At 40.9% G+C, this 13265-nt stretch overlaps 1 protein-coding gene across 1 annotated transcript in view; it reads left to right on the forward strand.

Annotated features, from left to right (window-relative positions):
* LOC144692711 (adhesion G protein-coupled receptor D2) overlaps positions 1 to 13265 on the forward strand; it is a 290395-nt gene that overhangs the window by 10984 nt on the left and 266146 nt on the right. Inside the window, exons 3-6 of the mRNA XM_078561799.1 lie at positions 2792 to 2986; positions 6115 to 6200; positions 8359 to 8643; positions 11081 to 11192. Of these exons, the coding sequence (XP_078417925.1) occupies positions 2792 to 2986; positions 6115 to 6200; positions 8359 to 8643; positions 11081 to 11192 (678 nt within the window). The remainder of the gene's footprint in view (positions 1 to 2791; positions 2987 to 6114; positions 6201 to 8358; positions 8644 to 11080; positions 11193 to 13265) is intronic.

Genomic DNA, 13265 nt, shown 5'->3' on the forward strand with positions numbered 1-13265 from the left:
CTCTGACCTCTATAGTTTCATTAGCTTTCCCTTATTTAATGGTGGTGCTGGTGTGTTTCAGATCACTCAGGGAGTCCAAGTTGCTTTGGTAACATGCACTTTTACAAGTGTGTTGTAGTCTAGAGCTATTGATAGTGATAGCAGATGCTCCAGCTTTCTTTCCATCACATAGCGGACCAGGAATCTCTCCCATTCTTTCCCTTACCGCCTGTAAATAATTGACCTGCTGATAATCGACTTGTTTAGCTGTGTTATGAATGCACCTTCATTGGCCATCAAGTCTTGGGGTGGGACTTGAACCCGAGGCTTCCGACTCAGAGGCAGGGATGCTATCCACTGCACCACAAGACCTCCTACTTTATTTAGTGAAGGAGTTCAAAAATGATTACAGAACTAGAAAGTGTTTCTCTAGAGTTATTGAAGTATAGGGGAAGAGCAACTCATGAACTGCAGACATGATGCACTTGTAATATACCTGCGTTCATTGCAAACTTAGAGATTAATTTGAAAAAAAGCAGTGGTCAGAGCTGATGAAGATGATGTGATTCTTAAAACACCTAAAGTGAAAATTAAAAAAATGAATGCTGTAAATCTGGGGGGAAAAAGCATTCCAAACAATTCAGATTTTTGCCTTTAAGGTTGAAGTGAAGTTGCCAGTGTATAAGCCTTTGAGCCAAACAATGCTTTTCAGACAATGCTTTTCCATACTTGTGTCATTAGATTTTTGTGGTACTTGTTTGTCAAGTTTCTTTGAGATTTAGTAGAGCTGGAATAATGGAGAGGGCTGCTCCCCAGTGGTAGGAAGAAGTAAAATCATGAAAGAAACTACTGCACTACCGTGCAGTTATTATGAAAACAGATGCTTTTAACTATCAGTGTTTTTATTGGGAAGGAAAATTACGCAAATGAATGAAAGTGTACGGTTCATGAGAAGAAATTAATGCTTGGGGAGATACCGTCGCAGGCACTAAATCTGAGGCTGGAAATTCTGTGGCGTGTAACTCACCTCCTGACTCCCCAAAGCCTACCCACCACAACGTACAAGTCAGGAGTGTGATGGAATAATCTCCACTTGCCTGGATGAGTACAGTTCCAACAACACTCAAGAAGCTTGACACCATCCAGTGCAAAGCAGCCCACTTGATTGGCAACCCATCCACCACCATCAACATTTACTGATGAACAGTGGCAACAGTATGTACCATCTACAAGATGCACTGCAGCAACTCACCAAGGCTCCTTCAACAGTGCCCTTCAAACCTATGACCTCTACCATCTAGAAGGACATGGGCAACAGATGCATGGGAACACCACCACCTGGATGTTCCCCTCCAAACCACATGCCATCCTGACCTGAAACTATGCCGTTCCTTCACTGTCCCTGGGTTAAAGTCCTGGAACTCCCTTCCTAGCAGCACTCTGGGTGCACCTACACCAGATGGGCTGCAGCAGTTCAAGAAGGCAGCTCACCACCACCCGCTTGAGGGCAATTAGGATAACGCCCACATCCCGTGAAAGAATAACTAAAAAAAACTCAATTGTTTACAAAAAAAGCAGAAATCTAAAATGATTGCAGCCAAGTATGAGGGAGGGATTCGGAGACCTCACAACTACTTAGACACAATAGAATACATTGTGATAAAAAAAAACTTTCCAACAGGGACATATGCAGAGTTTCTCTAGAACAAATCAGTTTGCAGTTATGTTAATGGTTTTGTGCTGTCATTTAGCTCCACGCCAGTGACTGTGGGTCCACATCTGACAGTAATGGGACCCTGACACTGATGCAAATGCACCATGCTATTTGCAAAATAGGCATTCTGTATCCCTGGAACATTTCCACTAGTCTATTGTACAAGTTAAGCATCAATTATTAACCAGCAATTTTTTTCTCCTTTTTAATAACTATTATTTTTTATTCGAAGGGATAGAAATCCTTAGCTGTACAAAACATAGATGAATAGTCTGTTGCCATTTACAATGTCTTTTTAAAAAAAAAATTCTCAGTATATGGATGCTACTGGAAGACTGACATTTATTGCACATCCTTACTTGCCCTGAGAAGGTAGTGGTAGACCTTTTTAAACTGAGTGGCTTGCAAGGTCATTTCAGAAGGTAGTTAGGAGTCAACTACATTAGCATGCGACTGGAGGCACATTATAGACCAGACCGTATAAGGATATTAAATTTCCTTCTCCATTGATGAACCTGTATTTTTATTCACGACAATCTGACAGGTTCATATTAACTTTTACTGGTACCAAATTTTTACTTCCAGGTTTTTAAAAACTGAATTCAAATTCTCAAACTCCCATGGTGGAATTGGAACTTGCCTTCTCTGGATTATTAGTCCAATCATCATTATACTGCTAGGAGGAATCAAAAAAAAATACAGCATCGTACAAAACCTGAGGGCATTCCTTAAGGTGTTTTATAACAAGTCACTGGTGTAATTTTATTTCTTTCGCTAAAATTAGCAGAGAGAGAAATGTCAGCACCAAAGTGACTGAAAGCCTCAGAATGTAGGAGAATGATTGATTTAAAGCAGTGTTAGTCCAGATCAGGCACACTTTTTTTGGCAATGGAAGGTGGGTTTGAAGAAATGTATTTGTTTGGAATATGGATTCTGGAAGATTTGATTTAATTAGATGGTTTGTTAAAGCACAAACATGATGGGCCAAATGGTCTCATTTCTGCACTGTATGATTCTAGGATTTGTGACAGTGACTTAATATGTTTCTTTGACTTGTAGCTCATGACATTTGTTTGTCTTTTTTTTATTCCATTGGAGGTGATGGATTCCAAACAACAGAACCATTTGACATTTTGTGGGTTGATGGAACTCTGCCCCTTTTTCACAACATCTCATCAGACGTCAGCCATCCAGTTAATAAAGGACAATGTGTAGCCTTTGACCCATTAACTGGAACATGGACATCTGAATTATGCTCAAAGCAGAAAGAAGCACTCTGTAGATATAACAAAGGTGAATTTAAGTTCATTATTGCATTTTAAATGTACATTATTCTAAAGCATCCTCATCAAAAAGGTTTCTGTTATTTTGACATAAATATGTTTCTTTCTTTCCATATTATAACCTTGATTATTAATTACTGGTGGAGTACTTAGACATATGTTGCACAGATTATATGAAGCAGTCATTTAGTCAACAGGAAAAACAGTGAGTTTTACAAAACTGAAAACAGATGTGAAACAAATGCAAAACAGCTTCATATTTACTGAATGGTAAAGCACAAAATAGTTACCACTAGTGGCCAGTCGAAACCTGTGGCGCTATGTCCTTTTCTCTCCCTAACTCCATTTCTTCCCCTGTGTAGTTCATTGCATTCCTCCTGCTTCCCCAAACAGTCGTAGCCCTGTCCAATGCCTGTTGCTGCTGTAACAAATGCTGAAATGTCAGCAACAGAATTCAATAGTGCCTGTGGGACTTGGGTAGGAGGCCAGGTGGAATGATGGTGAGCCCTGGTATGGTAGGCAGCCTGACTGAGTATGGAGATCGAGGGCTTATGCTACGTTTGAGAGAAACACCTGAGCAAAAGTTGACCTCAGTTGAGGAGTTGGTGGAGTGCTATAATTGGCCTCAGAATCCCTGGGTTAGGAAATGAAAATTGAGGGTTCCTGTTCCTGTTCCTGACTGCTGTCCAGTGTATCACACAGCACAAATGCAAAATTAGGCATTGATTGGGGGCAGGATTGGTCTAGGCTGAAATTATCCCCTGTAGTCAAATAGTATGATGCTATTCACTATCACTTTTGAAGAATGACCACCTGGGCAAACTACCAGACAGGGCTCCTGGTATCAGCACCTGCACCACAGCAAGGGAGTAGAGAAGATAACATAGTGTCACGACCCACTGGGGTAGTGCGCTATAATATCAAGCCCCACTGTCCCCCGAGCAGTGACAAATGTGAAAAGTTTGACCAAACCACCAGATTACGCCAATTCTACATAATTGTTTAATTTAGGTTAACAGAATACAAACACCAGGTTTGTAAACTTAATAAATAAATAAACTGCTTATTGAACAAATTGTCTTTAACTAGTGGCAAAAGAAAGAAATATGAACTGCTAACTTCTAACTCAATAACTTGAACTCTACCCCTTCTTAAACCTCTATACACAAACATGCACACACACAAAAGGGTGAGATAAAACAGTTCAATAGCACCAAACCAGAGTACAGGATTAGATGGGCTGATTTTGATTGATGTCTTCCAAATTCCTTGCAGTTTGTTGTTGATGACACTAGGTGGTCTCCCAGCACTTTCAGTCCGTGGTTCACTGGTTGAAAAACTTGCTTTTCGATGTCTCTACTGGTGATTTTTTTCCCGCTTTCCTCTTGACAGGGGTTTTCAGAGAAAGCAGGTTACAGAGATGTGAGGGATAGCCAGCTAGCTATTATAGCAAAATTGCTGGAATCTTACAAACACAGGAGAGAGAGGTTTCAAGTCTTCCCTCTTTGCAAGCTAGGAGCTGTTCTGTCTGCATTGTTACCACACTAAACCATGGTTACCTGGTCAGGAGCCAATTAAAATGCTATCATCAGGCATTTCCCCTTAGTCCAGAACCCCTTTCCAGCACCATCCTGTTCTCTTATGGCACCTTTTGTTCCAGGTTAGCAACATTGTAGATATTCTTCATCCTGCTCCAGTGAACATGTCTTTCCACTGCAGCCATGGTAGTTTTTTTTAAAGCCACAGTCCAATTTTAAAGCCACAGTCCAAAATAAATAAAAATAGGTTATTTACAGTAGGAGATTCTCCACATCAGGATGCAGTGTTTGCCTTCTCTATGGAAACCAGCAATTCAGCAGCTGAACTGGTCCATCACTGGATTCCAGCATTATAACATGCTGTCTAATATTTCTGAAATTTCAAGGGCACCATCTCCTCCTTTGATCCGGATGGTGAGAAAATAGCTTCATTCATGAAATTAAGAGTATTCCACATTGTTTTGCTCTGATGACTGGATTGCACACATTTTGTTGATAAAGGTTTCCAAAGCTTTGATGCAGTTAACGGTAGAAGCATTGGTATGTCATTGTCAGCTTGTGGCTGATGTCTTTTTGTCCATGTGCTCTGGTTTCTACTCTGATGGGACATGTCTGTTGAAGCAGGTGAGAAAAGAGGTCAGTATATCTGCCAGACTCGAGCTGCGTAAATTGAACTCTCTTCCCATCCAAGGCAAGGTTTTCTGAGGTGAATTCTTGGAGGAAACTCTTAACTTTCTTCTAGCTTGAATGGAACTTTGGGTTTAGACCAAGACCATGTGACTGACACCACAAACAAGTTCCTGAGAACTATTTTGGAGACTGTAACAACTCTAGTCCCAGCCAATTCTTCCGAGGGTGTGCTGTTGATGTTCCTTATAAGGAACATTTGGATTGGGAACCATTCAGGAAAGTCTAAGATGATTGAACATTTTATGCATAACAGCCAGTTGATTGTGACATTGCACATGGGGAGTCATGACCAAGTGTTGTCTTTAGGTGAAGTGGGGTTAGAAGACAGGGATAGGAAAACTTGCAAGTTTGGGGAATGGAAACTTTAAAATGGTTGGATTATTGGGGTTTCTCAGCAGGAGAGTTGCAGAACTGAACTGAGCTGCTATAAGCCCAGTAAGAAAAGTTTTTAGGTAGGAAGTTTATGTTATAAATGTGGACCATAAGATTTTATATCGAAAAAAAAATTGACACAGAAGTGTGACAAAAACAGGAAATAATATTTTGTGGACAAGAAATGAATGCAGTTCTGAGTTCCCTTGAAAATATTACAGACATATTCAAGTTGCTGCTGTTACATTAAATAAAAATTACATTTACAATGCCAAAGTTTCTGTGTTCAGAGAAGAATTTAATTGTAAGTTTAAATTAATTGCTTGATGTCAACAGTATCGTACACTGGAGAGTTTTGTCCACTCACTGTTGTTCTGAAACTAGAGTTGGGTGACACAAGGCCCTCCAATTATAAAGAACCCAGAAACATTCGAGAAAACCCTTAAATGCTCAGACGGATTCCTGTTTGATTTTATGCGAATTGCCATTCATATACCATGATTCGTAAAATATTCTAGCAATTCTGTTCCTTTTTCAGATGCGTACGAACAAATGCAAGACTTTTCTTCTCTCCCACCCTCTCCATTTTTCTTCTATGTCAAGGAAAAATCTGCCGGTGTTTCAGTGAGTAATTAGTTGTTGTTTTGAACAGTTACTTCGCAATGTGGATTTGTTGCAGAAGAGAGTTGCATGCATAAAAGTAGGCTGTTTTAATTAAAAGCTAATGTTTATAGATTCAAATGTAAATGCTTTAACATTGATTCGTTACTTTGAATGGAGTTTGGTCACCCATTTTACATCTTAGAGGAAGTATTGTCATTAAATTAATTTTAAATAATTGCAATACTAAATTTTAGGAACAAAATGGTTTTGAAATGGAAACGCTCTCATTTGCATATAAAATTTCAACTTAAACTATCTAACAATCTGATCATTTAAACAACTGTGTCAAGGATTAGTCTAATAGTGGGGTTGTATTGGTGAATATAAGAAATCCTAAACCACATCGATCTCATATGTTAATGTTTCTGAAACTAAACGTCCCAAAGGATTATTCGTGTTGGGTTAGCTTCACATTTTTGCTTACTAAATACAACTCCATTCTGAACTGCACAGAGTTGTGTAATTCTTGTGCATATCACTTGGCTTTTAATTTATATTTTAACCAATCAACGTAATAGATAAACGAGAGGTCAGATGCAGAAAGAATCTCTCAGCTGCTATTATCTCAACCAAATGCCTTAAGGTTAGTTTCAGAGAAGTGCTCCCAATGGCAACAGAGAGGCCATTCCACTTTCCCCATAAACTAACTGTGGTGTGGCAAGCCACCAGGTTGGGCTAGATTCAAATCCAATTCGAAAAGTGAAAAGGCCATCTTTTCATAGCTCAATGCATCTGTCATTCCCCAGATGGTACAGAGTAATTAAAAATAAATAGAAATTGTTTGTTGTAAATCAAATTATGTAATGATATTGATTGTTATGAATGGGGCTCACTTCTGCTTTTGGCTGGTGGTTGAGATTAGCAAGGAGCGGCACAGTGAATGAAAATCAGTACGATGACTAAATAAGAGACCATAGGACCATAAGACATTGGAGCAGAAATTAGGCCATTCGGCCCATTGAGTTTGCTCCGCCATTCAATCATGGCTGATAAGTTTCTCAACCCCATTCTCCCGCCTTCTCCCCGTAACCTATAAGAGGTACCTATGGCACAAGGTTGCGAGAGTTTGGATCTCACACCCAGGGTTAATGGTTGAGGCAAAAACAATGTCAACATTCAAGATTAGATTGAATAAGGGGCTGAAGGGATATGGAAACAGTGCTAGATTTTATGCCCCCCCCCCCACCACCCCCCCTGGGAGTGTTTTCAGTGGCCAATTATTGCCCACTTAATTAAGCCCCTCAAACCACTTCCATTGCTACTAGGCAGTGTAAGATGGGTGAGAGTGGAAGGCCATTTTTTCACCCAAATTGTTGCACCCATTTGGGGGAGGGGATGCTCTGTGTACATGGCGGGGGGGGGGAACAACCCCCACCAAGATCATATTCCCCCTTTGTGCCTCCTTGCCTGCCTCCCCCTCTAACCCCCTTGCCCCCCTCTAAACCCCTTGCCTCCCTCTCTAGGATTCCTGATTCCTCCCCACCCAAAAAAAAGCCCATGACTTACCTGTCTCAGGCACCCATGACATTTCTTTGTGGAAGGTGCTTGCAGTCCCAGCAGCGCTCACTACTGAGTTCTGGTGCTGCTGATAGTGCAAGAGCTGCCAGTGAATTGATTGGTTGGCAGCTCTCGAGGACGGGACTTCCTTCTACTGAGGACCGGAGGGCCAACCCTCAGCTTAAGGTCTCCGGCAGTGTATTATTGCTATAGAGCGGCCTTTTTTAAAAGTTGGTCAGTTTCCAACTTCCATCACCCCGGAATCTCCAGCCCAGGGTGGTAAATGTGGTACGAGCTTTATTTTTATGTGGAGGATAAACACTGACACAATTTTTGGGGACGAATGGTTTGTTCTTGTCTTGTTACTTCTATTTCTATGATTGATAAATTTTAAAAATATTTCAAATATAATATAATAGCTGCTGAACATATGTTTTGAATATGACTGTTGGTAACTGCTTTAGTAATATTTATCTTTGAACCTAAACTTTTATTGTAAGATTTCAATATATTTTGCAACAAGTATGTCTCCAACTTTTAAAAGTATGTACAATATCAGTTATTGGTTTCAAGTTGTGACCGTGTGTTGTGTGAAAATATTTCTGTTTGTTGGTTGCTCTAGGTTGCAGACTATCTTTTGCTTAACAAAAGTGATTACCCACAAAATGCAACTATTGCAAATTACATCACCAATGTGTTATTAGAAGCCACAGATGAAAGCCATGCTAAACTCACCTCGGCCGACTTGCTAGCATTGGCAAGATTTCTTGGAAATGTCGCTGAGCTGGATTTTGAGACAGAAGCAAATAATTCAGAAACAATTTTGAGCTTGGCTACCAACTACATAAAATTGGCAAGCAAAATCATAGATGTCAAGTGCTCCTTTGAATGGCTCATAATCTCTGAGGTGCGAGAATGCTTTACGTTTTATTGTACTATAAAGCTAAATATTTAAGTACCTTGGATTTGATGTGGAAAATACTCCCATGAAATATAAATATTAATCTACAAAACTTTTCTATGAAACCAATTTACTTTCAGCTGGTAGATAATAAATGCTTTTGAAAACAGGTCGAAACAGCAGCCATTAAAGCAATATACATTGCTGTGTGTTATTGGAGAAATAATGCTGTATTGCAGACATAAGGGTTGATGTTTGCAATGCTAAAAATGAGTGATTGTTTTCTGTTAATTTAGTCTTATCCTTAAACCACATAATAACACTGCTTTGAATTTTTTAAGATGAAAATGTTACCTTTTAATGTTTGTGATTTAAATTGGGAGGTATTAGTTGCTGATTATGTGTGGTTTGATGATATTTGATGTTTAATGCAATACACTGTGGAATCAGGAAGTGAGAAAAATATTGAAATCATGATGGCATCTGTGTTGATTTGTTCTACTATTCACATCAAACAGTTTTGCAAGATTGAGATTGCCTCGGAATTGCAATCATTTGATGAGTATAAACATAACCAAAACCAATAAAATGCAAGTGATAAAAATGCTGAGGAGAAGGGAGAGACACTACTACCCCAATAGTTCTACACCCCAGTGCCACCCCTTGCTGAATGCTGTTACCTGACTTTTCCTCCCAAACTCCAGTCCCCCACACCTACCTTTACCACACCTGATATTACCTCCCAAAGTACCAGTATTCCTACTCCACTATTCCAACACCTTGATTGCTCTTCCACTTTTTCCATATCCTGAGATGCCTCCTTATTCCCAGATCCTAAGATCTCAATCCCATGACATCCTACAATGCTCCCAATGTGGCAAAAGCACCACTACTACTCCTTAACCTTATTCCTGCTTCATCCATTTGCGCACACCACCTTCGTATCTTTTCATTGTGCTCACTTATCACTCCAACTAGTTCCAGATTCCAGAATGTGCTCCCACTACTTGCACATTTCATGACCTACCTACCAGTGTTTCATAAAAGCAGAAAAACCTTCTCCACTTTTTTCACATCTAAAACCCTGTTCTAATTTACATCATGCCTTTAAACTCACGTACTACTACAAACCCTAGAATCTCTATATAAGCCCTTATACAGACAAATCATTTCCCTGCACTTTCTATTCTTCATCACCACATTAACTCTCTTCTTCACACCCGACTTCAGCAGTCTCATTCATAATCACCATGAAATGTTCTGCAGTCCAAAACTTTCCTTGTCCTTAATCCCCTAATCTTTCACTGTTTCCTGTCTCTCAACCCAAAATTCCAATTTAACACCTCCTCACCACCGCGAATCTCTTTCCCACTTATCAACATCATCCTCTGTGCCCTCATATTCTTTCCTCCTCCTCCAGTGGTTTATATTTTCCTACCATTCATTTCAAACTCCCAATTCCCCCCCCTTTATCTGTCATATACCTGATTTCACATTCGTACAAAACCCTACGTGAACAATTTACATTGAAAACAAATCCTCCTCCTAAACACCATGCCCCAACTTCCTCCCCAATACTGCATCCACTGGTCAAACACTCAAAAACATAAACATATACTTCTTGCACCACACGAGTATAAATTCAATAAACGTTTCATTTTGATTATGTACAAAATGTCCCACACAAATTTTATTGAATACACACATTGCACAATAAGTTTTACAGGTGTGTACACAATACACATGTGTACAATATATTTTGCATTAATTTATTTGAACTCTCATTCCCTTTACATACAATCTTTCAATATACAATTAATCTTTGTCAGTTAACTTTGTTTAATTTAAATACCCATTTCTATTATTTATTTAGTTTACTGTAATGCCTTTATTGTTCAGAAGTTTTAATTTTAATCTCATCAGCTAAAAGAAATCCACCACAATTACATACTGTCCATCACTGGATTTGATTCCCCTCCCTTTATCAAACGCATTATATAGAAATTCGACCCAAACACTCCCACAATACTCTAATAAAAAGGCTTTTCATTTATTCAATCGCTGTAAACCATTGGAAGTACTAATTTACTATGCATTTCATGGAATGGAATGCATCAAGCAATTTTTATGTGAGCAACACCCTGGAAGATCACCCAATATGCAAGTAACATCTATGTATCATGAGTCAAAAAGTCCGTTTGCCATAATGCTCTCAATCAATTTTATTCATGGTTGAATTCAGGAATTGCCCCAGTTGTGAAAATTACCATCCTCTGAAAGTTTCCGAAATAATTGTGGACACTGTTCTGAGATTGTGAGCTTGTCTCACGAGCTTGACAATATTGCATAGAAAGTTGGCTACTATAACACCAAAAGCATTTGGAGGACTTTACAAGTGAGTATATGGAAGAAAATGCTTACCTTGTGACCTCTATTTCTGCAGGTGATCCATGGACCATATGTTATAATTCACAGTGTTGATATGCTTGCTGAGAAGCTTTCTAATATTTTGTTTTCCATTGGACAAAGTATTGTCCTGTCAACAGAGAACATAGGTAAGGATTGTGTTTTACTTTGACGTTTAAGTGTTCAAAACCACCTACTCAGCAGCACCCCGATTTTGGAAAAGGAATGTGAATGGTTTCGGGAGATTGATTGAGCTACTTCTGACGTTAGAGATTTTTCCCTGACTGTTTAGGGTCCAGTTTTTCAAACTCTCATTAACAATTAGATTTATTCCCGAGTGCGGTGCTGATTTGTTCTAGCACTATTCATGCCACTTTGTTATGTTTTTAAAAATAACTGGGGGAAAATGTTTTCCAAATAATTTATGGGGCCTGTTTAATCCACACCAACGTTGGTTTTGGTCAGTGCATAGGCTATTCACCTGGAAGATAGAGCACGGATCAAAGAATGGGTATCAGTCATATTTCCTCCAGAAAGGAGGAAAACGATGCTGCTCTCAGTGCTGGAGTCGGGGTCAAGGTTGCCTGAGGGTGATGTGCAGATGTGTCTAGGAGAGAAAGTGAAGGCTATTAGTGCTTGGTAGCCACTTTACACACAGAACAGTGGACCCTCCTCGGCCTGTGGAGCAGAGTAGCGTTGAGAGGGGGATGATGTGGTGTAGGATCCTCACGTGGATGCTTATTGCCGACCTCACTGTTGCCACAGGAACAGCCCATGTCCTGTCGGGCCGGCTTCAACTTGTGACTCTTGAACATAAGAATGTAAGAAATAGGAACAGGAGCATGTGAGATGTACTAAGTGCAGTAGCAGGTGTGGATAAAAGATGTTTTACCCACTGGTCGCAATGACGGATTTTCACGCTCTATCCTCCCCTTCCCTCCTCATAAATTATGCAGTGACTGGATCGCTGGTGGACAACCTCTGATTTGCCCACCACACTGTTACCTTGTCACTCTGTCACTCTGGGGCCAGGTCCAAACTGCAGCCACGCACACACTTCTCAAAGTTCATAGCCCAGGACTGCTCCGGTGAAGACATGGTCCCAAAAGCCAGGAAGAATTAACTACGATATGCCGCAGGAGGCCCACCAGTCTCTCCACTTTGGCTTGAAAGGCAGTGGCAGAGGTGGTCAGTGCTAATGCTGCACACAAGAGGTCGGCCATCCTGTGCAGAAAACGGATGAATGATCTCATCCATACTGCCAGCATAAGTTAACCATCTCATCAATCTCAACTCTCACACTCACAAGCCCAACGCACATTCACTGGGATCTCACTTGCCGACAGTTCAAAGAATATCATCATTCACTCTCTCACACACACCCTCACATCTCCATCTGGCCTCCTCATCCCATCCATGGCTCCGCCCAGCACACACACATGCCTGGCACCCTTCTCATTTGGCCTGTCATGTGCCTTGCTCATACTCTCTCCATCTGCCTTTGTGTGCAATCTTGTCCTGCACAATTAACAGGCGAGGTCCCAGATGGTGGTGGAGTGTCGGACATCAAGGTTCTCAACACGTTCAAAGGGAATCAAAGGTTATCGGGGTTAGATGGGAGAGTGGAAATTGAAACACAAGAAGATCAGCTATGATCTTATTGAATGGCGGGGCAGGCTCATGGGGCCGAATGGTCTACTCCTGTTCCTATTTCTTATGTTCGAGAGTCGTGGGTTGGAGCTGGCCCGAGAAGACGTGGACTGTTCCTGTGGCAACAGTGAGGTTGGCGGTAAGCACCCACGTGAGGATCCTGCACCACATCATCCCCCTCTCAACGTTACTCTGCTCCATAGGCCGAGGAGGGTCCACTGTTCTGTGTGTAAAGTGGCTACCAAGCACTAATAATCTCCACTTTCTCTCCTAGGCACATCTGTCATGTCGCCTTCAGGCAGCCTTGGCCCCGACCCCAGCGCTGAGAGCAGCTCGGATGACGACCTTGAGGGCAGCATCATTGAAGACCCATCACAGCACTCACCCACACCCTCCACCAGCACAGCGACACACACCTCGATGGAACCTAGATCTAGAACAGCCTTGGGATCACAACCTGGTGAACACAGCACACAATCTGTTCCGCAGTAGGCGGAGATAGCGACATCCGATGACGGCAGCACTTGGAGGATTGCTGGAGGCAAGGAATCTGTTGAGTCCGAGTTAGATGA

The sequence above is a fragment of the Cetorhinus maximus genome, chromosome 17 (genome assembly GCF_964194155.1).
Source record: "Cetorhinus maximus chromosome 17, sCetMax3.hap1.1, whole genome shotgun sequence".
NCBI lineage: Eukaryota > Metazoa > Chordata > Chondrichthyes > Lamniformes > Cetorhinidae > Cetorhinus > Cetorhinus maximus.